We start from the raw sequence: 26,902 nt of genomic DNA on the forward strand, positions 1-26,902 counted from the left end.
TGGTGCTCCTCCAATATCCATTCCCCATTTTCTACAGTAATTGAGCTTCTCCACTTGTAGCTGGACACAGCTTTAGTTTAAAGAGTCACTTTTCCAAACTCTCTTGCAGCTAGAACTTGTAGTCATGTTCTGGGCAATGGGCTGAGAATGAAAATGATTTACACATCCTTCTGGGTTGTATCCTTAAAGGGCACATCCTCCTCCTTCACCATTTCCCTTTTCATGCTAGCTCTGACACGGTAGTGAAATTATCTTGGCCCGTGTAGTTGAGGACAACATAGTAAGGAATGTTGAAATAACAAACCAGAAGGAACCTGGATTCCTGATACTGTAGAGCCATCACATAAGTCCGGAGGGAGAAAAAAACTTCTAACTTGTTAAAGCCATGTGGCTTTGGATTTCTGTTACAACAGATGAATTAATTTGGCTGGGTAAGAATTGGGAATTGCCTAATAAGCACTTAGAGCCACTAAATATGGTCTGATTTTTTTTTAAAAAAGATTGCTCTAGCAGAAAAGTTGCAGATGAATAGGTGGGAAAAGCCTATTATAGATTGTTTCTACAATTTGGGAAAGTGAAGGTGAAGTCTCCTGTTCTAAGGCGATGACTGACATGAGGACGAAGAGGAGGAAATACAAGTAAAAGATATGAAGGAAGCTACAACATATAAGATTAAAAATTTTTTTTTCTATTTTATTTGAGCCAAATTGATGATAATTGTCAGGAAGCAAGATTTCAAATGCTCCCTAAAACAGATAGAACTTTCTAATAGGTGGGATTTAAATGATAACGGAAAGGGAAGAATTTAGAATGATTCCAAAGTTTCAGGCTTAGGTGACTGAGTGGATAGTGATGCCTTTTATGAGAAATAGGTTTTTCTTTCATTTATTTGGGAAATCATTGAAGAATAATAAATTCAGTTTCAGCAAAGTACTTCCTATCCCTGTGACATTGGTTTTGCTTGTCTAGAAGCCTTAGTTTCAAAGGGAGGAATGCTTCCATCAACACAATGACACAACAGTGACTCTACTAAACTCAAGTTGAGACTGCCACCTGGCCACTTTGGGTTCGAGTCAATAGGCAAAAGAGTTACTGAACTGGCTGGGCGGGGGGGGGGGGGGGGGGGCGGGTTGAGGGGGAGGATTGATCCTGACTTTCAAGGCAAAACTGGGTTACTACTTTACAATGAGGGTAAGGAGGAATATGTCTGGAATATAGATCCTCTAGGACACCTTAGTACTTCCATGTCCTGTGATTAAAGTCAGTGGAAAACTACAGTAACACAAGTTAGGCAGAATGCAAATAGCCCAGACCTTCAAAGAATGAATATTTGGGTCACCCACTAGGCAAGAAACCAGGACCAGCTGAGGTACTTGCTGAGAGCAAAGGGAATATGGAAAGGGTAGTGAAAGAAGGTAGTTATAAAAACCAACTATGATTACATGACCAATTGCAGAAATAATGACTGTGATAGATATGAGTATTTCTTCCTTAATTTGATATTATATGCTTAAATGCATACATATATATTAGTCAAATATGTTTGGTTAATTTTTCTTCTTTATCATCAAAAATAAGATACAGTAATAATAGTTACTTTTCTATTTGTTACAGAATATCAAAGAGGGAGTATGAATCAGAAGAATGAAGATATCCCAAAAACAAACAAAAAAAGGGGGGGGGTGGGGGACTTTATATCCTTTTCTGGGAAAACGGTTAGAATGTTTTTGGTTGTCCGAGAATATTTCATGTTAGGTGCAAAAATCTCCTAATCAGAAACATATGAAAAAGGGAACTCCGGGAAACATACTTCAGCCTAGCCAAGATGACACTTTATAGTCAATAACAATTTAAAAGTATATAAACCCACTGAAAACAGAAAAGGGGCCACCAGCAGATGAGAATTTTGTTTTAAAATTCTGAAAGAAAGCACACACGAGTGGTAACATATAGAGCAGGAAAAAGCTACAGTTTAGAGTGCTGGTAACAGAGGTGGGGCTGGCTTGCCTATAAAACCCCAGAGAGGGTCAGGATTCTGTTACCAGAGATGCTGGGGAGGGCAAAAGTAAGACTTCTTGCTTGACCAACCCTAAAAACATATAAATTAAAATCTACATTCAGATCCATCAACCAGCCTTTTCCTAGGCTGAATATCTGTAAATTCTTGAATTGGAGGGTCCGCTAGCATTAGCAGTTTTTTGTCCTATAACCTAAAGCAGTGGTCGGCAAACTGAGGCTCATGAGCCGCGGTTTGCCGCTCTGTTGACTAATGAGTTTGCCGACCACTGCCCTAAAGCAAAGCCTAACAGTTGGTAAGCTCCCCTGCCCTAGAGCTCCCAATCAGCTTATCGGTGTCTCCCACTCTCAAATAGAAATGGACAATCAAGGATCACTAGATATTTGAGGGATGTCTCCAAAATGAAAGAGACCAAAGATAAACAGTACACAAATCTGGAGAAAACAGAGATAATGCAAAAAACAAAACAAAACAAAAAACATCCATAAAACAAAACAGAAGAGAACAGAAAAAACCAACAAAAAAACCCCACTCCTAAATCGGTATCTTCAGAGAGTATCTACAAATCAAGAAAAAATAGCTATATATAAAAGGGATCAGAACCAGAAGAACTGCAGAAAATGTTTTAATTCTCAAAATAAAAAGTGCAATAAAATGATTAAAAGTATCTCAGAAAATGCAACAAAATGAGAGAAAAAAAGACAAATATTATCAATCCAGCAGGATCCAAAATCCTACTAACGAGTTCCAAAAACAGAAAACAAAACAAAAAAATAAATTAAAGAAGAAATAGCACAAAGAAATTTCCCAGAGTTAAAGAGATTCTAATCTCCACACAGTAAGGGCCCAGTTCACTCAGTATCCAGTATAATTAACAAAACAAAGCAACAACAACAACAACAAAACCACTAAAATTTTAGAATACCAGGAATAAATTCTGGCCGGTGTGGCTCAGTTGGTTGGAGCACTGTCCCATACATTGAAAGGTCGTGGGTTTGATTCCTGGTCAGGGCACATATCCAGGTTGTGGGTTTGATCACCAGTCGGGGTGCAAGAGGGAGGCAACCAATTGATGTTTCTCTTTCTCCATTTCCGTTCCCCTCTCTCTAAAGTCAATAAAAATATATCCTCAGGTGAGAGTTTAAAAAATAAGAGTACCAGAAATAAAATAAAGTTTCTGGCAGTAGGGAAAAGTCATCTAAAAAGGAAAAGAATTGGAGCAGCAGCACAACAGCTGTACTAGGTGACAAAAGGAAATAGAACAATGACCTAAAAACCTTGAGGAATAATTACGTTCAACTTCAAATTCCATATCCAAAGTATTATCACATGTGAGGTTAAAAATAAAGACATTTGCAGACATGCAAGGACTCAGAAATTTTACCCTCAATATACAGTTTCTTAGTAAATTATTTGAGCATGCACTCAAGGAAAAGGAAGCACTAACCCACAAACAGGAAGCCATGAGATTCAATAAAGTGTATCCAAATCCAGGAGGATAGTCAAGGGAAATATGAGAGCAACAGCTATATGGCAGATCTTGAGAGCAACCAACCAGCCAACCAGCCTAGGCAAAAGCAAGAGAATGCATGAATTTGGGAGAGAGATCTCCTCAAGAGTAACAGGTGTTTTGGGGACTGGGGCTGAAGGATTATTTTAAAGATTTTGCAAGAAGAAAGAAAACTGGGAATTCTGAAAAAAGTTATTACATTAAAGAAAATGTAATCACAGCACACTGCTTACCTCTACAACAAACAACATTGTTTACTGATGTATCAAAATAGTGATATAAACATATTGAGCAGATGGAGAGAGAGAATAGTATAAGAACTAATAAACCTTTATCAGAACAGGAAGTAAATATATAATACCTAAAAAGTGTAAGTCAAGAAAGTAGCAGCATATTCGTCAATGATATAAAAATAACTACCAAAAGGAACAGCTAAAGAATAAAAGATGATATTAGGAAACACATCTAGGTGGCTTTAAATAGTGGATGGTTAATTTTCTTTCAGACTATATGTATGCATCACTTTGATAAGATGTAAAATGTAATTCTATTGAGAGCACAGAGACATGATTAGCCCTAACCAGGAGAGTCTTCTTGTGAGTTGTAAGAAAGAAGATGAGGATAGAAGGAAAGATAAAGGTAGAAAGCTGAGTTTTACTTGGCCTGAAAGGAATCTAAATTAAAGCTATAAAGAAAATAAAATGTTTGCTAAGATAGAGAAAGCAGCACTAGGGGGTCTATCCAAGTGAAGGCTTGGCACAGCTATTGTTGGGCAAAGGGAAAAGGAGACTTGTCAAAAGGATGCATCCAAATGCTCAGAATGGAGACCACACATTTACAAAGAGCAAAAAGAATACAGTTTCAGAGCTTATGATGGTTTGGTTCCTTTTCTTTAAGTTATATTTGTTAATTCAAAGTGCCTGGAATGATATCTTAAACCATTAAAATTGTATAAAATCCTCTGCTTTGTATTCAATTCAGCAATTATTAGTTCATATAAGTGATAAGACTATCCTCTACAATGTACAAGAGTCATTAAAGAGCCCCTGTCAAAACATTATCTTATATTAAAATCAATTTCTGATTGATTGAACTGCCTTCCTAACTAAATTATGAATGCCTTGAGAATTTTATCCATAACTGAGACATACTGGGATAAGGAACACTTATTATCAGGTATTGTGTTAGTGCTGAAATAAAGCTCAGAGAGTTCAGAGTCCATAGGAAGAGTATGACAAGTAAATCAACAATTAGAACAAAATTTAATAAATCTGGGACATTTTGGCCTTGCTCACTGAGGTGTATCCCCATTGTATGACTCATTGAAGGATCTCAACATATTACTGAAGTGCACTCAATTATTGAAGTGCAACCCTGGGGGCAGGAAAAACAGGAATTAGTAAAGCAAAAGTGATAGGAAAGGGATTCCAGACAAAGAGAAGAGCATATATAAAGACCAAAGGAAAGGATAAAGGAAGCGGAAGCACTAAACGTGTGAAGCTAAGAAGGAAGAGAACATGGCAGAAAAGTTCTGCAAGCTTCATGCCTACACAGATAATATGCAGTTGCCATGAAAAAGTAGCATGCTTTGCTTTCAGATTAAAATGCTGATCAACAGCCAAGGGTCATAATTTTATTTTTATTTTGGGAATCAGAAAATGTTAAACAAATTGAAATATATCTTCAACACTACATAGAAATGGCTATTATTTATCAATAGTGCACTTTCATATTTTCAAAGTTCAAGAATGTTATGAAATCATAAAACTATCAAAACCTTTTAGATTTATAAAAGTAAAGAATTTTTAGGCTTTTGAAATAAATATATTAAGAGATACTCATGTTAAAAATATGTACAAAATAAAGCAATTTTTACACCAATACAATTAAATACTATGACTTTTTAACATATAAAAGCATGTATTTAAAATAAAGAACAAACATAGTGTCTATTCACTAAATACAATCACACAAAACACGTGCATTGCACATTGGTTAGATGAAAAAAATAAACCAATATTTGAGGTTTAAATATTCAGAAAATTTTTGTTTGTACAGTTAAGTATTTCAGAAACCTTTAAAAAATAAAAACCCTAAAACTAGGTATGAAACCATTAGAACTAGGTATAAAAACTTCAAAATTTGATATTAAAAATACTCCAAATTGGATATGAAAACTTAAGAAGTATGTGAAATTAAATACCATTAAACAAGTTATTATCTGATTATCACCATGTTTACATAAGCATACTCAAATCAGCAGACCATGGGAATTACAACATATTAAATTCTCAAATCAGCCCTGGCCGGTTTTGCTCAGTGGATAGAGCGTCGGCCTGTGGACTGAGGGGTCCCAGGTTCGATTCCGGTCAAGGGCATGTACCTTGGTTGCGGGCACATCCCCGATGGGGCGTGTGCAGGAGGCAGCTGATCGATGTTTCTAGCTCTCTACCCTCTCCCTTCCTCTCTGTAAAAAATAAATAAAATATATTAAAAAAAAAATTCTCGCCGAAACCGGTTTGGCTCAGTGGATAGAGCGTCGGCCTGCGGACTCAAGGGTCCCAGGTTCGATTCCGGTCAAGGGCATGTACCTGGGTTGCGGGCACATCCCCAGTAGGGGGCGTGCAGGAGGCAGCTGATCGATGTCTCTCTCTCATCGATGTTTCTAACTCTCTATCCCTCTCTCTTTCTCTCTGTAAAATATCAATAAAATATATTTAAAAAAAAAAATTCTCAAATCAAATTCCCTTTTAGTTTTCATTTAAAATAATGCCTATTTTCTAATAGGTATATCCAAGATCCTAAAATCAAAATACCCAAAAAAGAAGTAAACACTATAAAGAGGAACAACAAATGGAAGCATAAAGAAAAGCTTCTTTAGTAGTCCCTTGCTCATCTTAGTGTGACAGCTACAGAATGGAAGAGGTTCGCAATTCTAGTATTAAAGCCAATCAGAAAGTGGATGGGACTAATCAGAAGTCTTGATATTATAAAAATATCAATTCTTCCTCAAAATGATTCTATACAATGCCCATCAAATTCCAGCAGGTTTTTAAAAACTGTTAAGCTGAGCCAAAACCGGTTTGGCTCAGTGGATAGAGCGTCGGCCTGCGGACTGAAAGGTCCCAGGTTCGATTCCGGTCAAGGGCACGTAACTTGGTTGCGGGCACATCCCCAGTAGGAGGTGTGCAGGAGGCAGCTGATCGATGTTTCTCTCTCATCGATGTTTCTGACTCTCTATCCCTCTTCCTTCCTCTCTGTAAAAAATCAATAAAATATATTAAAAAAAACAAACAAAAAAAAACTGTTAAGCTGATTCTAAGCATTATATGGAAAATAGAAAGGACCAAGAATAGTCAAGACAATCTAGATCAGGGGTCAGCCAACTATGTCCCATGGGTCAAATCCAATTAATAATGACCTTTTTACATTTTTAAAGGTTAAAAAGAAATAGAAAAGAACATACTTATATTTTTTTAATTGATTTTTTTAGAGAGAGAAAAAGGGAGAGGGTGAGAGACAGAAAGAAACATTGATCAGCTGCCTCCTGCATTCTCCCTACTGGGGACCGGGACTGAGCCTGAAACCTGGGCATGTGCCCTGACCAGGAATCGAACCAGCAACCTTTGGTGCAAGGGATGACGCCCCAATCAACTGAATCACACCAGCCAGGGTTAGAAAAAAAATTTTTTAAAATATATTTTTATTGATTTTAGAGGGAGGGAAACGGAGAAGGATAGAAACATGAATGAGAAACATCACTAATTGGCTGCCTCCTGCACCCCCCTTACTTGGGATGGAGCCTGTAACCTGGGCATGTGCCCTGACCAGGAATCAAACCAGTAACTTCTTGGTTCATGGGCTGAATCTCAACCACTAGGCCACACTAGCCAGGTGGACTAGAAAAATTATTTATGAGAGACCAAACATGGTCTGCAAAGCATAAAAATATTTACCATGTGGTCCTTCACAGAAAAAGTCTGCCAACCTCTGATCTAGAAATAGAATTGGAGGAATTAACTAAAAGATTTCTTAAACAGGACACAAAAAAGCACTAAACATAAAGGAAGCAAAGATCAATACATTAAAATTACAACTAAATACATTACAACTAAATTAAAATCAAGAATTTCTATTTATCAAAAGACACCATTAGCCCATGGAGTTCACTGGATCCAATTGTAGTTTTTGAGGGTTGTTTTTTTTTTTAACAGTTCTATTTGCAGAGATTAATATTTCGTGATTTCTTTTCTTTTCTTTTTAATACTCACCTAAGAAGTGAGGATATTTTTTCCACTGATTTTTAGAGAGTGGAAGGGAGGGAAGTAGGAGAGGGGAAGAGGAGGGGAGAGGGGGAGGGAGAGAAATATTTATGTGAGAGAGACACATTGGGAATTGAACCTACAACCCAGGTACAAGTCCTTCAATGGGAATCAAACCCACGACTCTCTGGTGTGCAGGCCAATGCTCTAATCAGTGAGGCATGTCAGCCAGGGTTTTTGTGACTTTTTTCTTACTGGCCTTCCAGGGAACAAAGAGAAAATTTACTTTTTAAAAAACAGAACAAAATTTAAATTATCTTGCAATTACCATATGGGTCCATTGGATCCTTTCACAAATCTAAGATGTTAGATCTTAAGTGATTTTTATTTTTTTCTAGATCTTGAAACATTTTGTGATTTCCTTATCTTAGAATTCATTAATACTCATCATTACTTATTAATTATCTCCAACTATGCCAAAGGAGATTGAAATGCAAAGACAACAAAAGAATGATAGAATTGCTAGAAGGATGAGGCAAACAGTGAAATAAACTGTCACACCCGCTTGCTTTTAGGCTTCATTCAGCACAACTGACAATTCAGAAAATTTCATCTCCTGACTATAAGGACAAAGAAAAGCAAAGTGACAAAGTTGTACCAAAACTATTAGATGAATCAAAAGATCAATGTCTCTACAACTGCACTCTAGGCTCTAATAAAGATGTGAAATTTATCATAAGTAAAATCTCCAGCCATATTACAATACCATTAAACATCCACCAAGATGGCTAAAATTTAAAAGTTTAACAATACTAAGTATTGATGAGGATGCAAAAAAACTGGAACACAGAATCACTGCTGGTGAGAATATAAATTGAAACCACCACTTTGGAAAACTGTTTGACAAGATCTATCAAAGCAGAACATATACCCATGATCAAGCAATTCCAATCCTTGGTATATATCTAAACAAAATTAAACACCCAAACACATATGTGTATGCATCTAAGGTGAGACATATAGCACCAAAAGACACATAGCAGTATTTTCATAATAATAAAAAAACTTAAATGACCATCAATATCAGAATAAATAAATAGACTGTGGTATATTCATACAATAAAATATTGTACAGGAATGAGAATGAACAAACTACAGCTACACACAACATGGATGAATCTCACAATAATATAATGTCATGTGAAAGATGCCACTCAAAAGAGTACATACAGTATGATTCCATTTATATAAAGTTCAAAAACAGACAAAACTAATCTGTGGCGTAAAAAGAGAAAATGGGAAGGGACATAAGGGGGACATCTCATACACTAGAATTTCTATTTCTTGATCTGAGTAGTAATATCATGGGTGCATCTACTTTGAACAAATTCACTAAGTTGTGTTTACAATCATACCTGAGAGTGCTGACCAAAAAAGGGCAATTTAGAATATTATTTATAACGAAGTGGGAACTAGGTCTATGGTTCTCTACCTCTGAAGGAGACTTGATGAAACAAAAGCCCTTCAAAGCCAGTGAGCAATAAAGCAGGAGGAGGCTGGAACCAATGTTAGTGTGAAAAGAAAAGAATCTGAGTTAATGTGATGGCAGAGCAGAGTGGGTAAAGAAGGCTGGGAAAGAAGACAAGAGGATCATCAAACAGTGTGTTCCTACACTTTAAGTAAGTGTAGGAACACACTGTAAGAGAGAGAGGATAATTCATGATGTGTTGTATCATAAAAGTAGATCTAGAGTCAACAGGTAGAAGTTACAGAAATATATTTAGGGTCAGTGTAAGAAATAAACTTTCTAGAAAACTGTCAGTGTTCAAGCAGAGTCTATCAATTGCTTGTCACAGGAAGTACACTGAACCTGTAAGTGCATCAGAAGCCTTGGATTCTAATCCCATCTCAACTATTTGCTAGCTATGTCACCTGGGGCAATTTATTTATAACATCAATTTATTTATAACATCTCCAAAGCTCAGCTTCCTTATCTACTTACCTCAAGAGATCAATGAGAGGAATAAGGTAACATGCACAAGATGACAAATTAAAATACAACACAACCATGAGTTGCTATAGAGGGGATACTGCATTATATCATTGCTAAGATCCTCCTAACACCGTAGTTATTAATTGTACCGTGAGACAAGAAAAAAACTTAAAATAGGTCCTAAATTTACAAACTTAAGATTTGGTAGGCAAAAGAGAGAAATGTTAATATGACAGGAAAAGAAAGGAGCAGGAAATCTTTGTTTTATGGAGTGTTATAAATGTGTTTCTCTGATAGCAAAGTATTCACCAGATCTAAAAGGAATACTCAATCCAGTAGATAAGTAGGAATTCAAATCAAGAAGATAGAAGATACACATACCAAATAAATAAAGGCTACAAATGTGTTTGTAAGTATGCACATCACTGAAAGCATGAATATCACTGAAACCGGGCATTACATACAGTACTTAACTAGTGCTTTTGCTCTGATTCTCTGGGTATAAACTCAGGCTCCACTGTCCCAGTGATTCGATCCTGAGCAAGTTACCCAATCCTCTCAGCCCATTTGTAAAGGGTAAAAGTAGGGTATACAAATTCACAAGTTGTTGAAAAGACTCCATAAGACAATGTATATAAAGTCTCTGAAAAGGCTTCTAGTACCCAGAGGAATTCATGTTAATAGCCTCTAATTAGCTTTGATTTTGGATTAAGTTTGCGCTGTATTGTTTTCAGAATTGGAAACTTGGGGAACAAATAAAAGATATATTTTGTTGTCAATTGTTGAAATCAGGTATAAATTAAAAATGATGATGTAGATCCATTGACACTAAGATGGAAAATTAACCAATGTACTGATAGTGGAAAAAGCAAGTTATGACAATATACGTAGTATGATGCCATTTTAAAAACATATATTTTAAAAACTATTATCCCCAAATAATAATGGACAGTAGAATTAGGTGACTTTTACTTTTTTCCGTCCTCTTCTGTCCTGTCTGAATTTTGTATAAGGAGGATATATATCTATTACAATTTCCAATTGGAAGAAAATCTCACTGAATTTTTTTCTGTAGGAAAATTATTATTTAGGTCAACCTGGTGAGAAAAATATACTTTTACAAACTTAGAAAAATGAATTTAACACCTTTTAAAAGGTAAAGAGAAAAAACTCAGGAACCACAAGTAAATTTTTGTGTGTACTTTTCTATATAAAAATGTGGTTCAGCCTAGCTGGAGTGGCTCAGTGATTGAGCGTCAACCTATGATCTGGGTTTGATTCCCAATCAAGGCACAGTAGGGGGCATGCAGGAGGCAGCTGATCAATGATTCTCTCTCATCACTGATGTTTCTATCTCTCCCTTTCTCCTTTCTTCTCTGAAATCAATAAAAGTATTTTTTTCTTAAAAAAGTGGTTTAGAAAAAGAAAAACATGTCCCAAATTGAGGAACATTTGTCTGTTCTGTTATACTCACTGCTATAAACACAGAATAGGAACTTAATAAATATTTGTTGAACAAATAGGCAAAACAAAAGTTTTATATACCTTTATACTAAATTTCATTGCCTTATTTCACTATAATATTGGCTTATTCATCTTTATCTCCAACAGTTAGCTTATAAGCTAACAAAGAGAAGTTATCAATTAAATTTATTAAATAGACAAAAAAGCAAAAAAGATAAATAAGTCTAATCAATATTACTTCTGAAGCTGAAACATCAGTAAGAAATTGATAAGCATCACTCTGAAACATCACATTCATCCTACACCATAATCTCTACATATAGGATAAGGTAGTGACATCACAAGAAATGGTTACCATTTCTAGATTTCATTATGTCTAATAAGTGAAAACTAGCATAATTAATTGTAAACCAGGATTGTGTATAGATTAAAATGATAAAGTCAGTACCAAAATTGTATAAATGAAGTTTTTTATACCATCAAGACCTACTCAGCCTAAATCAACAAATCAGCCAAACCAACCAACCAACCAACCAAACAAGTCAGACCTACCTTGGCCCTTTTGGACCTTCCATGCAACTGCTTCTAGGAGGATCTGGAAGCAGTCCACCTGACCTCACTGGCATGTCCTTGACTGCAGTGATTTGCTGAGATGGAGCAATTGAAGACTCCCCAAGTCCTGGCTCAGACGAGAACGAACCGTATGGCAGAGTAGACTTGCTCAGAGGAGCTTTAGAATTCCCTTGTTCTGAAGGGCCAACAGCTGATTGCAATGGAGGATGGTAAGTTGAGGGTGGGGCTGAACCAAAAGACACAGGAGTGGGAAGTAATGCTGGTCTAGGTTTCTCTGGAAGTTGTGAACTCTGAGAACTAGAGACTGATGGAACTGGGGCTGTTGTTAATTGAGGAGGTATCCCTTGTGGAACCCCAGGGGCAGGTATTCCTGGAGGAGGTGTGGCTGAAGATAATGGTGGAAGGGGCATGACAGGTGGAGGTGCTGTTGAAGAGAGAGATGGTGGGGGAAGAACTGTTGGTGGCCCCACTGAAGAGAGGGGAGGTGGGGGAAGAACTGGTGGTGGCCCTGTTGAAGACAGAGATGGAGGCATCACAGGTGGGGGCAGAGAGGTTGGTAGAGAAGGTGGCATCACAGGTGGGGGCATGCCAGGTGGTGGCACTGAAGTAGGTAGGGCAGGGGGCATCACTGGTGGTGGCAATGATGGAGGCAATACAGGAGGAGGCATTGTTGGTAGAGGTGGAGGCATCTGAGAATATGGAACATAAGGAGGTGGCATTGACATGTTTCCCATATAGTGGTTCTTCATATTCTGAAATGAATTGACTTTCTCCTGGAGATAGGTCTGAGTGGCTTTCATATGTCCCTGCCATGTTTTCCACTGCTTCTCATACTCCTGAAGTTGATCTTTATGCGGATAGGAATGAAGCTGTTCCTCCCACAGCTGAAACTCTCGCTCCCATTCTTGGTAGAGATGTTGAAACTGTTGCTGCTGCATCTCATAATGTCGCAGTTGCATATCTACAGACATGGTCTACAAATAAAGGGATAAAAATTATTTCAAGACATTCATATAAGAGAATTAATAACAAGATAAATATTAATGAATCAAGGGCATATAAAGTCTTAGGACAGCCAAAACCGGTTTGGCTCAGTGGATAGAGCGTCGGCCTGCGGACTCAAGGGTCCCGGGTTCGATTCCGGTCGGGGGCATGTACCTTGGTTGCGGGCACATCCCCAGTAGGGGGTGTGCAGGAGGCAGCTGATGGATGTTTCTCTCTCATCGATGTTTCTAGCTCTCTATCCCTCTCCCTTCCTCTCCGTAAAAAATCAATAAAATATATTTTTAAAAAAATAAATAAATAAAGTCTTAGGACATTAAAACACTAAAGATTTTGGGAGGATAAGGATAAGCTTGTTAAATCCATTTGGTGATGATCATTCTTCTTTCTTCCTTTGATTTAATTATATAGGGTGGAGCAAAAGTAGGCTTACAGTTGTTTGTATGGAAAATAATACAATAATCCTATATAATAAATAGGTAATATGCAAATTAACCCTCACGCCCTCACAAGATGGCTGCCTATGACCAGGCTGGCAGGGGGGTTAGTGAGGGACGACCAAACGACTGAACAGCAGATTGTGTGGGGAAACCAGGCTGGCGGGGAGGCTGTGAGAGGAGACCGGGAGGGGGGGGGGCAGTTGGGGGCGACCAGGCTGGCAGAAGGGGCAGTAAGGGGTGACCAGGTTGCCGAGGGGGGTAAGGGGGCAGTTAGGAGTGACCAGGCTGGCTGGGAGGGGGCAGTTGGGGGCAACCAGACTGGCAGGGGGGGCAGCTAAAGGCGATCAGACCGGCACGCAGAGGCAGTGAGGGGCAATTAGGCCGGCAGCTGGGGAGGCAGTTAGGGCAACCAGGCAGGCAGGCAGGTGAGCGATTAGGAGCCAGCAGTCCAGGATTGTAAGAGGGATATCTGAGGGGTCCCGGACTGGAGAGGGTGCAGACTGGGCTGAGGGGACCCCTTACCCCCGCCCCCATGCACGAATTTCGTGCACAGGGCCTCTAGTTAAATAATAATACAAGAATACAGTGTTTTGTGTTCTCTCAACTGTAAACCTACTTTTGCCTCATCCCGTATAAGTTACCAGTGAGTTGAAAAAATCAACCAAACACTAAAGCAAATACCTACCTCAGCAATAAGTATTTTTCAGGTTTTTAATATTATTATGGACTAGAGGCCCAGTGCACGAAATTCATGCATGGGAGCGGGGGTGTCCCTCAGCCCGGCCTGTGCCCTCTCACAGTCCAGGACCCCGCAGGGAGCGGGCCTAAGCCGGCAGTCAGACATCCCTCTTGCAGTCCAGGACCCCTCGCTCCTTACCGCCTGCCTGCTCATTGCTCCTTACCGCTCGGCTCGCTGCTCCTTAGTGCTGCTGCAGAGGTGGAAGAGGCTCCTGCCACTGCCGCTGCGCTCGCCAGCCATGAGCCCGGCTTCTGGCTGAGCGGTGCTCCCCCTGAGGGAGTGCACTGACTACCAGGGGGAAGCTCCTGTGTTGAGCATCTGCCCCCTGGTGATCAGTGTGTGTCATAGTGACCGGTCATTCTGCCGTTCAGTCCATTTGCATATTAGGCTTTTATAAGAACTTAAAAAATGATCTATTATTATAGACATGCAGACATAAGTTTATACCTCAAAGATAAAAGACAAGCAAGTATCTAAGTCATTTCATCTTTTATGGTGTATTTGTTGGGTTTTTTGTGGTGGTTGTTTTGACCTTTTTTGGTGGATTTTTGCTTGTCTGTTACTGTAGTGGTCTGTAGGCAAAACACAAGTAAACTTATAATTATATGATAAGAACCCTGGTTCTTAAATCTCTTAGTAATAGTCAGTACTTAGTAACTTAGTAAGAGTACTCTAACATCTGTCTGGGTTGATATGAGAGCATTTGCATAATACCACATTTCCCAAGCCCCCAAGTAGTAGACGGATAACTACTTGGGCACATCTTGGGAAATATCTTTCCTTCTTCACACTTCAATCTCCTTCAGGAATAACAAATATTTCAAATTTCTTGGGTCAATTTGCCATGTGTAAACTGAAGAAGCACTTGCCTGCATATGTGGTGGCTGCTGGATGATCTGCTGGTACTGTTGTAGGATCTGTTGCAGCTGAGTGTGCTTCTGCATTATTCCCTGGTACTGGAAGCCAACTCGATGCTGCTGGTGCTGCTGCCAGTGTGCTGCTGCAGCCTGCAACTGTTTTAACCTGGCATCTTCTTCCGGGTCCTCAGACTAAATATAAAAGAAGATACACTTTTATTTAAATCATAAAACAGCAATTAAATTAGTAAGAAACCTATTTTATAAAGTATTGTATTGTAATACAAGTCCAGAATCCCTACAACTCTGCCTGACTGATAAAAGCTATTCTATCTTTAGATAAATACCTAGCTCTATCTAGGTAATAGATACCAATGATAATGGATACCAATACCTAGGAGTGATAATGGATACCAATACCTAGGAGTTTATAACTTCCATAGTCTTCACTAGAATAATCATTTCACTGTTCTTAAATTGGACAATCATTACCCAACAAAGTCAATCTACATTTAATGTCCTTTTCACTCTATTGAGAAATCTTTCTCTTGCACCTTAGTCACTTTTCATCAATGGACTACAGTGTAATTATTATGATTCAATAAAATTTCCACATATGACCATTAGGAGAACAATGACCTTTGGACCAATGTGAGAATTTTCCATGTGCCGGTAAGTATCCTAAATTACATTTAATGCTACAATCTATTTTGCAGATGAGGATACTGAATACAGAATGATTAGCTAACTTGCTCCGAGTCACCACCAGCAAGTGGCAGTGCCTGGACAGCAGCCCAGGTCATTTGACAATAAAAGTTCTTTTTAAAAAATATATTTTTATTGATTTCAGAGAGGAAGGGAGAGGGAGAGAGATAGAAACATCAATGATGAGAGAGAATCATTGATTGGCTGCCTCTTGCACGCACGCGCGCACACATACGCGCGTGTGCACGCACACACACACACAGGGGATTAAGCCCGCAACCCAGGCATGTGCCCTTAACCAGAATTGAACCTGAGACTGGTCAGTCCACAGGCCGATGCTCTATCCACTGAGCCAAACCGGCTAGGGCAAAAAGTTGAAGCTCTTAAATATTGTTGTGTGCTGCCAATCTGAAAATACCTGGCACTCCTTTAGTGCTTAGAGACACAATTTACAAGAGTGTCTAACTATTCACTCTCATTTAAACCATGAAAAAAAAAAAAAAAAGCCTTTTCTCTCTTTTTTTTCAAATTATAAGAGAAAGTTTATTTAGAAAGTTACAGAGGTAGTAGAAGTGAGCCAGCTGGGCTGCAATGGCTCTGGAAACAAGTTACAGAAGCAAAAGGACCATTGGAACTTAGGGGAGGGAAAGGCAAAGGTAATGTACCTGGGGGAAAGAGAGAGATGAGAAAGGTGCTGGCATGCTCCAGAGAGGGAATGCCAAAAAATGCCTTTTCTAAACCTGACAAGGCATAATCTAATATTCCATAAATGGAATTTTACATGTACTTTAAAAAAAAAACACATAAAAATATGTATCTATTCATGATAAAAATATATATAAATGAATCAGAAAAAAGTTGAACAATTTAATAAAAACCAAATAATTAACTTTATGGTTACCTGGGATTCCTCAGGTGGGAGAGGGGGTGGTACCTCCTCATTAGGAGGTGGTAATGGGGGCTCCTCAGATGGAGGGGGTTCTGGTACTTGACTGGTGGCAGGTACTGTAACTTCTTTTACTGGCTTGGGTGGATCCTTTGCTATGACAGGACCCTTTTTGTGTCCTGGCAAATGCACTTTTGTCCTCTGCTGCAAACTAAGCAAGTGCTGTCGATACCAATACTGCTGCTGTTCCTACAACAGAAACCATTTTTAAGAATTTTACTTGACAATCCTGTATAGCTGCAACGTGGTGTTTAGAGAGAGCCACACTTGTGTCTGCGTTCATGTGTCTATATGCAAGAAAAGGCAAAGCTAGACCAAGAAAGACAAGCAAGATTTTCAACTCCTTCCCCAAATTTATACATTTAAGTTAAACCATGCCATACATGTCAATTGAACATACTTCTCTATTCTTAAAACACATACTTTTGGAAGTGAGAGCAGTCTTTTTGATAAATGATCAAGTAAAACCTGTCAGTATTCACAGCTATCTGCTTTTAACCTGTCTTTAGTTGATTCAGACTTATCCAGGGGGATTTTGTAATGAATGAACACAATCAAATAATCCTACCTCTTCTCACTGCCTTCTCTCTTTTAAACATCTGTTGTATATTCTTTTAAACATTTGTAGTATATTCCTAGGTATATACAGAAGTCCTCCCTTATCCAAGGGAAATACATTCCAAGACCTCCAGTGGCTGCCTGAACAGTGGATAGTACTGAACTCTAAATATCCTACTTTTTTTTTCCTATACATACATACCTATGATAGTTTAGTTTATAAATTAGGAACAATAAGAGATTAACAACAATAACAATACAACAGAACAATTATAATAATGTAATGTAACAAAAGGTACATGAATGTGGTTCTCTCTCTCCCCCAAAATATCTTAGGGTACTGTATTCACACTTCTTGTGATGATGATACAATGCCTATGTGATGAGATGAAGTGAGGTGAATGAGACATTATTAAGTAAAATAAGGGTTACTTGAACACAGCACTGTAATATTGGGGATCTGATAACCGAGACAGGTGAGTGACTAATGGCATGGATAGTGTATACTTCATGGATGTGCCAGACAAAGGATGAGTCGCATCCCGAATGGGATGGATCAGGACAGTGTGGGGCAGTGTGATATTTCATAAGCAAAGCAGAACGGCGCATGATTTAAAACTTACAAATTGTATATTTCTGAGATTTTCCATTTAATATTTTTGGACAGTGGTTGATCACAGGTAACTGAAACTGCAGAAAGGGAAACCACAAATAAAGGGGAACTACTGTGTGCATAAATTAGAATAGAATGTGTTTCTTAAATCTTTCTATTTATTTTAAAAGTTTCACTCTGCCTTCCAAATTATAATGTAATTTCATTTTCTGGAAGCCTGTTTTGTGCTTTCACTTTAAAAGATCACAAGTTTAATGTGGAAAAAAATTAAGAAAATACAGCTGATCCTCATTATTCATGGATTCTGTATTTGTGAATGTGCCTATGTGTATGTACAATGGTGAAAAATTTGAGTCACGCCAAAACTGGTTTGGCTCAGTGGATAGAGCGTCGGCCTGCGGACTGAAGGGTCCCGGGTTCGATTCCGGTCAAGGGCATGTACCTTGGTTGCGGGCACATCCCCAGTAGGAGGTGTGCAGGAGGCAGCTGATCGATGTTTCTCTCTCATCGATGTTTCTAGCTCTCTATCCCTCTCCCTTCCTCTCTGTAAAATATCAATAAAATATATTAAAAAAAATTTTTTTTGAGTCACTTGACTTGCACGACCCAGCTCAGGCACAACACGGCCATGCCCACCTTCTTCTGTGGCTCTCCTACTGTAAATAAGTGGTCTTTTCAATGGTCTAATTAGGGTCACTTTTTTTTTGCATTTCTGTGCTTTTTAAAATATATATATTTATTGATTTCAGAGAGGAAGGGAGAGGAAGAAATAGAAACATCAATGATGACAGAGAATCATTGACTGGCTGTCTTCTGCATGCCCCACACTAGGGATCGAGCCCACAACACAGGCAAGTGCCCTGACCAGGAATCGAACTGTGACCTCCTGGTTCATAGGTCAGTGCTTAACAACTCAACCACACCGGCTGGTCTCTGTGCTTTTTTATTAGTGATTTTGTTGTTTAAAGTGGCCACCACGCAAGGGAGGATCCAAGATAGCGGCGTAGGTAAAAACCTAAACTGCTGCCTCGCACAACAATTTCAAAACTACAACTAAAAGACAAAATGTCTATCACCCAGAACCACGGGAAAGCTGGCTGAGTGGAAGTTCTACAACTAGAAGCAAAGAGAAAAGAACAGTGAGATGTGCACAAGTGCTGAAAAGCTGAGGTACGGAGGCGTGCATATCGGGCTGGCGGCGGGCGACTGGGAGCGCTACTTTTTTCAACCCGAAGGGAGATAAGCTCCTGATTACTCAGAACTCCAGTTTCTGGGGAGACGCGGGGGACCCAAACTCCTACGGGGAGAAGCTGGACTGTCTGCCATCGGGTCGGAAAGTGAGAGTGGCTTGCTTGCAGGGCTGCGCGCAGGAATAATTGTTTACTGCACTGGGGCCTGAGATGCAGGGACACGGTAGGAGACACAGAGCCGGCTAACTGGCAGCCATCGCTGTTTGCCACGCCCTAGCCTAGTGACAGCCTGAGACCCCGCCCTGCACAATCTACAAACCCACCCAACCTCCAAGCAGCGGCTTTAGCATATGAATGACCTGCCCTATCACAGCTTAACCCAGCAAACTTGTAGCCCAGGTCAGACAGCTCCAAAACCTCCAAACCCCAAGCAAAGAGGAGAAAACTGTAGTTCTCGCTGTAGCTCCTGCTGGGTAGCCTCAGACAGTAGCTGACCTGCACCCCATTGGAGATCCAGAAGCCAGTGTACCTATTGGTCAATGTGAAACACCAGATTTCAACTCCTCACATCCATAAGTGACACATTCAAGAGGCAGACTCAGTGAGCACCAAAGCCCCACTGAAACAAGTCCTGCACCATAAGCGTGTCTCCAGCGCAGCAGTTCTTCCATTATAGACACAGTGGGTCCTCACAGCCAATTGGCCTGGAGGTCAATTCCTCCCAGTGTACCAACAGCAATCAAGGCTTAACTACACCAAGACTTTGCACTCAGCCCACAAGGGGGTGTATCAAGAGCGTCCTCCTCAGGTGATTGGGGAGGCTGAGCTACTGGCCCCTATAGGTCACCTACCACACAAAGCCACTCCATCAACACAGGGAAGCAGCCAAAATGCGGAGACAAAGAAACATGTCACGAATGAAAGAAATGGAGGAAAGCAAACTACTGGATGACATAGAGTTCAGAACCACATTTATAAGGTTACTCAAGAATCTTCTATAAACTGCTGAGGAACTTAGTGAGACCTTTAAGGATCTTAATGAGAATGCCAAAAAAATGGAAAAGGACCAGTCAGAAATTAAGCATAAACTGTCTGAAATAAAGAATATACAGAAATTCAACTGTAGATCAAAGGACCCCAAGAATCAAATCAAAGATCTGAAATATGAGGAAACAAAAAACATCCAACCAGAAAAACAAAAAGAAAAAAGAATCCAAAAATATGAAGATAGTATAAGGAGCCTCTGGGACAACTTTAAGCGTACCAGCATCCGAATTTTTGGGGTGCCAGAAGAAGAGAGAGAGCAAAATATTGAAAACCTATTAGAAGAAATAATGACAGAAAACTTTCTCTACCTGGTGAAAGAAATAGACTTACAAGTTCAGGAAGCGCACAGAACCCCATACAAGAGGAATCCAAAGAGGACCACACCAAGACACATCATAATTAAAATGCCAAGGGCAAAAGACAAAGAGAGAATCTTGAAAGCAGCAAGAGAAAAACGGTTAGTTACCTACAAGGGGGTACCCATATGACTGTCAGCTGATTTCTCGGCAGAAACTATGCAGGCCAGAAGGGAGTGGCAAGAAATATTCAAAGCCAGCAAGAACCTACAACCAAGATTACTCTACCCAGCAAAGCTATCATTCAGAGTTGAAGGTCAGATAAAGAGCTTCACAGACAAGAAAAAGCTAAAGGAGTTCATCACCACCAAACCAGAATTACATGAAATGCTGAAGAGTGTTCTTTAAGAAGAGGAAGAAGAAGAAAAAGGTAAAGATAAAAATTATGAATAACAAAATGACATCAAATACATACCTACCAACAAGTGAACAAAAATCAAGTGAATGAAAAATCTGAAGAACAGAATGGACTGTTCTTGGTGAATATAATAGAATCAGGGACATAGAAAGGGAGTGGACTGACAATTCTCAGGGGGAAGGGGAGTGAGGGGTGCGGGAAGAGATTGGACAAAAATCTTACACCTATGGATGAAGACAGTGGTGGGGGATAAGGGCGTGGGGTGGGGAATCAGGTGGAGGGGAGCTATGGGGAAAAAAAAAGAGGAACACCTGTAAAAATCTGAACAATAAAGATTTATTAAAAATAAAAAAATAAAAAATAAATAAAGTGGCCACCACGCATAGTGCTGAAGTGCTGACTGGTGTTCCTAAGTGCCAGAAGGCTATGACGTGCATTATAGAGAAAATATGTTATATAAAGCTTCATTCATGCATATGTTAGTGTTGCTGGCTGTGAAGTCAATTTTAATGAATCAACAATATATATTAAATAAGGGTCTTTAAACAGAAACACACATAAATCAAGATTATGCCTTGATTACAAGATGGTGGTGCCCAGTTCCCTCAGCCCTGCCGGGGCAGCAAGCGTGAAGCACGGCCGGGCCTGCCCCCAGGTGGGTCCGGTCTAGCTCTGTGCACCTTCCTCTGGAGTCCCCCAGTCCCCTCAGCCCTGCAGACGCCCAGGGCCAGCCCAAGGCGCAGGCAAGCCTCAGATGGTGGCTGCCCAGCTGACGCCCAAGGCACAGGCAAGCCTCAGATGGTGCTGCCCAGCTGATGCCCAAGGCACAGGCAAGCCTCAGATGGTGGCTGCCCAGCCGACGGCCAAGGCACAGGCAAGCCTCAGATGGTGGCTGCCCAGCTGACGCCCAAGGCACAGGCAAGCCTCAGATGGTGGCTGCCCAGCCAACGCCCAAGGCACAGGCAAGCCTCGGATGGCGGCTGTTCAGCCGCCCAGGGCCTCCCGAGGTTCAGGTAACCAGGGCTGTATGAGGATTGCACTGCCGGCAGTGGCAGCAACAGAGGTGTGATGGGGGCGTCGCCTTCCCCTGATCGCCAGGTCGCCTCCCGCCCCTGAGGGTTCCTGGGCTGTGAGAGGGGGCAGGCCAGGCTGAGAGACCCCCCTAAAGTGCATGAATTTTCATGCACCAGGCCTCTAGTCCTATATATAAAAAGCCTGTGGTAGTGACGCCCTCACGCTGTAATGACCCATCCCCAGGAGGCACCGTGCGTGGCAGGTGCGAGTGGGCAGAGCTGTGTGCGCAGTGAGGTGCACGCAGGTGGGCGGGGACTTGACTCTGGGTCTCGCGGTGCTGGCTGGACTTGATGCTGCGTTCCCGCGGGCACCGGCCCAGACTCTGACAGGAGGGAGGAGGGAGCCAGATACCCGCACCCATGACTTGACTCTGGGTCTCGCGGCGCCAGCTGGACTTGATGCTGCGTCCCCAGGGTCACCAGCCCAGACTCTGACAGGATATAATAGATATTAAAATATTTCCTCTAATTAATTCCCTTTTAATGTGCATGAATTTCACACACCGAGCCACTAGTAACTTTTATAATAGGAACTACAAAAGAGAATGTTTGACTATCAAAGGTTGAAAAATGGCCTGGTAAAACTGATAAATCCCTAAAATAGTTTTTCAGTATATCCAAAAACTGAATAAAAGGTGTATATAATGTTGCCATATAATTTTGTTAGAAAAATTATAGTATGGAAATATAATCTATATTTATTTTTTGTTCATTCTAAGACTCAGCCATTCTTTATGATTTTTGAGCTCTGTTTTTTCAAGATTATGTCCCAAATAAATATTTTACAATAAACTTTTGGTCTCTATGTTAAATGGATTTATTTTATTGGCATTCACTGTGATTCATTATCGTTGGATAACCAGGATTTTCTATATTGCTAATATTTTATTGTATACTTCCCCAATTTTCTATATGAAAGCAGATGTATAAAATATACATAATATATACAAACTCTTTCTCATTTAACATACTGTTTTGTTATCTTTTTTCCACTCACAGGATAATTTTCTTAGAAGATTAATGTTTCACTCTTTTCTTATATCTGGTGCTTAAACATACAGTGTTGGACCATTCTGTAGTATGTCAATAAATAGCTGTTAATCAACTGAAGACATCTCTCTAGGCCACTCATTTCTATGCTCCAATCCACTGGGAAGAATACATTTCATCTCACTAACTCCATTTTGAAGTTTAGGTTATGATTGGGGTTTTTGTTTTTAATTATCATATACATAATCATCAGCTTCCAGGATATAATTGCTTTTACCAATCGTAAAAATAAGCAAACAAACAAAATAGTACAGTGATCATGATAGTCAACAATAATACAGTATTAAAACATTTTCAACCTTCTTTTATTATTTTATAAAAATAGCAATATGTTTACCTTTCAGTTTAAGAAAAGCAAATAAGTCTGTTTCTAGTAGAAGTTAAAAGTTTCTCTTTTTTCAGTTGCTTTGAAAACATCACCAAAACATACAAAGATGCAAACTATCTGTCACAAACTAGAAACTAATAGTTACAGAGATGAAGATTCTTTATGAATTTGCACCTTCCTTATTTTCATGCTTCCTATCTTTGTCTTACACTTAGTCTAGGGTTAAGGACCTTATTAGGAGCTCAAGTAATTGCTAGTTTACTGACAGAAGGCACTGCAGGTCAATTTCTACTTAATATGAACCCAATAAGCAGGAAGCATGTTTAATTCAATCCTAGGACTAAGTTTGGACACATTCTTAAAGCTCTCCAAATGAATAATGATGACATCATTAAAAAAATGCCCTCAGTGACCACAAGAAGGATGATTTACTTTTATTTTAGTAAGGAATAAAATCTGCCTACACTTGCTAATGAAGCTGAACTAGTACCTGGTTCTTGTAAATGTCCCATCATATCACACAGCTCCATCTCATATGGAATGTTAGCTCACAAATCAGGTCAAATCACAGCATATGTCACATTAAAAAAAAATTGTGCCTCGGCCAGTGTGGCTAAGTGGTTGAGCATCCATCTATGAACCAGGTCATGGTGCAATTTCCGGTGAGGGTACATGCCTGGGTTTTGGGCTTGATCCTCAGTGTGGGGCATGCAGGAGGCAGCTGATCAATGATTCTCTCTCATCATTGATGTTTCTATCTCTCTCTCCCTCTTCCTTCCTCTCTGAAATCAATAAAAATATATTTTTTAAATAAAGAGCTTGAATGGAGTTAAAAAGTTAGGATGCAAGAATTATTTTTCACAAATATCATTACCCAAAAAAGGTGCTAATTTATTCATCAAGCACATACTGACTCTTGGCTACCAGTACAGTTATGAACTAGGCACTAAATAATTTTTCAAGTAGGAAAATATAAAGGAGAGTAAGAGAATGAGAAAGTGAGAGTGAGAGAGCTTTTAAAAATTAATTTGAGGCCTTCCCTATCCAGGTTGATTATTATAAATGCCTATAAAACTAAATATATTATGTCTTTTATATCCTAAAGTAAAGGGGAGGAGGGAGAATCTGATATAGTATTAGATTTCCATTTTAAAAATTTATTTAAAATACATTTATTTTCTGTATTTTTGAGGTTTATATTCTACTCCAAGAAAATAAGGTCACCAGATAATCTTAGTTCCATCTTAAAAAAAAAAGAAAAGAAAAAGACTCCTTTACTTCACTTCTTCCTCCAGCCCCTGCCCTCATTCTCTCTCCTTCAGTCAAACTTCTTGAAAGAGTGGTCTATACTCACCATCCCCATTTCCTCACCTTCCATCACTCCTCAAATCAATGCAATATGGCTTCAGTCACTATGAAACTGCTCCTGCCAAGGTCAACAATAATCTACATGTCAGTAAATGCAAAATATAACTCAAAGTCTTTATCTTGCTCAGCCTCTCAGCAGTACATGACACAGCTGGCCATTCCCTCCTCCTAGAAACAGTCTTCTCTTCACCTCTGTGGCACTACACTGTCCTGATTTTCCATCTATCTATGTGGCCTTTTTTCCTGCTGGTTCCCTGTGATACCGAGATTCTGGGAGGCTAGGCTCAATGTCCATTAACCTCTATTCTTACTCTACACACTTCAAATACCATTTTTATGCTGATGACTCACAAGTCTATCATGTTTCCCAGATCTCCCTTCTAGATTCCACACCTATATCTAACTTCCAATTGGACATCTCCCTTTGGACTCTTATGTCTCAAGAACTTGAAACTCAGTATATCTAAAACTTAACTCATCATTTCCCCCTCATTCCCAGATCCGTTATTCCTCTTTCTCCAGGTTCTCCTATTTTATTAATAAATGGGATCACCATCCACCCAGCAGCCTATTCTAGAAAGCCAGACATCATCATTGATGCCTTCCTCTCCAATACCACTCAATCAATTGGAGTCTAGCACCTAAACATTTCTCCAGTTTTCCACTTCTATCTCCAGGATTACCATCCAATTCTAAGCCACTATTATCTCTCTCTCTCTCTTTTTTAATCCTCATCCAAGGAATGAGGATATTTTTTCATTGATTTTTAGAGAGAGTGAAAGGAAGGGGAAAGGGAGAGCGAGACAGGGAGGAGAGAAAGAGAGAGAGAGAGAGAGAGAGAAGTATCAACATGAGAGAGACACATCGATTTGGTTGCCTCTCACTCTCGGGAGGGGATTGAAGCGGGTACGTGCCCTTCACTGAGAATTGAACCCACAACCCTTAGGGTCTGAGGGTTCATGCTCTAATCACTGAGCAAAACCGGCCATGGCAGCCATTAATATCTCTTGCCTGAATTATTTATTAAATATTCTATATAAATCACTCATGTTCCTTTTGAGTCTATTCTCTATATTGCAAACAGTGAGTTTTTTCAAATGCCAATCTGTCACATTTGGCTATATAAAATCTCTCACTACCTTCCTACTGCCCTTAAGATAGTCCTGATAGGCCCTTCCTAATCTGGTTTGTGTCTACAACCATCACTCTCAGATTTTAGTATGCCTTACTGAACTTAATTCCTTGAGCACTGTCTGGTTAATTCCTACCCATTCTTTGGGTTTCACTTAAATATCACTTACAAAGGGAGGCCTCTTGAACTAGGTTAGAAGTCCCTCCTATATCCAAACATTTTAAAAAAATATTTGTTTTTCACTTACTATGTGCTGGATTCTGAGCTTAAAAAAACACACACACCTCACTTTCCCCATTCTTTATGGAACAATTGAGTGATATTTTATATTTTATAATCCTGTATTTTGTATTTTATAATGTGATAACACCCTGTTCTTCTCTCAGTTACTTAAAATGTCTCCCCCCCCATCAGAACAAGTCAATGAGGCCTAGTGTTTACCACTTCATCTTCAATACTAAGCAGAGTACCTGGCACATAGTCGCTACTCAATAAGTACTTGAACATTAAATAAAGGACTAAAAACTCAAAAAAAATTCAACAGCTTTTCCCAAATAAGTTTTGAGACTAAAAAGATAAAATCACAACTCATGAAAAAAGGCTAATATGCACTTTACCTAGTTAGTTCATTAAACAAACAGAAAATTTAATTCTTGAAAAAATATGCATTCCATTAAATCACCAATGCTTTACTCTGAAAACCAGAAACTAAATGGAAGGATATCAAGCATTTATCCTGTCTTTCCTATACTAATTGTATTTCCAATCAAACAATCATGGTTCATGAGTGAAAGTATTTCTTTACAGAATTCTATTTAATAAATGTAGAAGAAATGGCATGAAAAAAAATCACCACATTGTAGCCTCTAATGAAGAAATAACTTACTCAGGCAAAGAACATCAATGGATGAACCACTAGATGGAAGGAACATGCAAAATTGATGGGAAGCTTTACAGTGGAGGGACCAGACTGCCGCCCCCTGATCAATCTTGGCACCACCAACAGTGGGGCAACCAGGCACTGAGTGTCTCCTAACGGGATGTAAATGAAGTGCACAGCATTACCTAGGTTACAAAGTACACTTGCCAAAAGAAAGTTGAGCTTAAATCTAAAGCTGAACTTCAGAGTTAACTTCTACATTACAAAAAACATGGAAAAGAGAAGAACAAGTCAAATGACACCATGAGACAGCGGACAAATCCAGAATGAAGGACATTCTACAGGACAACCAACAGATTTTTCATCAAGTTCAATAGCATGGGATAGAAAAAGAGAATAGAAGAAATTGAGTTAAATCAGGTGTTCTCAACTGAGGGTGAT

At 39.4% G+C, this 26,902-nt stretch overlaps 1 protein-coding gene across 3 annotated transcripts in view; it reads right to left on the reverse strand.

Annotated features, from left to right (window-relative positions):
• The window catches only part of YLPM1 (YLP motif containing 1), a 69,196-nt gene that overhangs the window by 37,870 nt on the left and 4,424 nt on the right, over positions 1-26,902 (reverse strand). For 2 of the 3 annotated variants that reach the window (XR_013961014.1, XM_080676681.1), the window contains exons 2-4: positions 16,464-16,697; positions 14,870-15,049; positions 11,799-12,793 (exon numbers count right to left, since the gene is read on the reverse strand). Coding sequence is in view for 2 of the 3 variants with exons in the window: in XM_080676681.1 (XP_080532807.1) it covers positions 11,799-12,793; positions 14,870-15,049; positions 16,464-16,697 (1,409 nt within the window). In the remaining variant the exon portion in view is untranslated. The remainder of the gene's footprint in view (positions 1-11,798; positions 12,794-14,869; positions 15,050-16,463; positions 16,698-26,902) is intronic. The other variant, XM_080676682.1, reaches the window with a different exon arrangement.

Source organism: Plecotus auritus (assembly GCF_963455305.1).
Source record: "Plecotus auritus genome assembly, chromosome: 1".
Taxonomy (NCBI): domain Eukaryota; kingdom Metazoa; phylum Chordata; class Mammalia; order Chiroptera; family Vespertilionidae; genus Plecotus; species Plecotus auritus.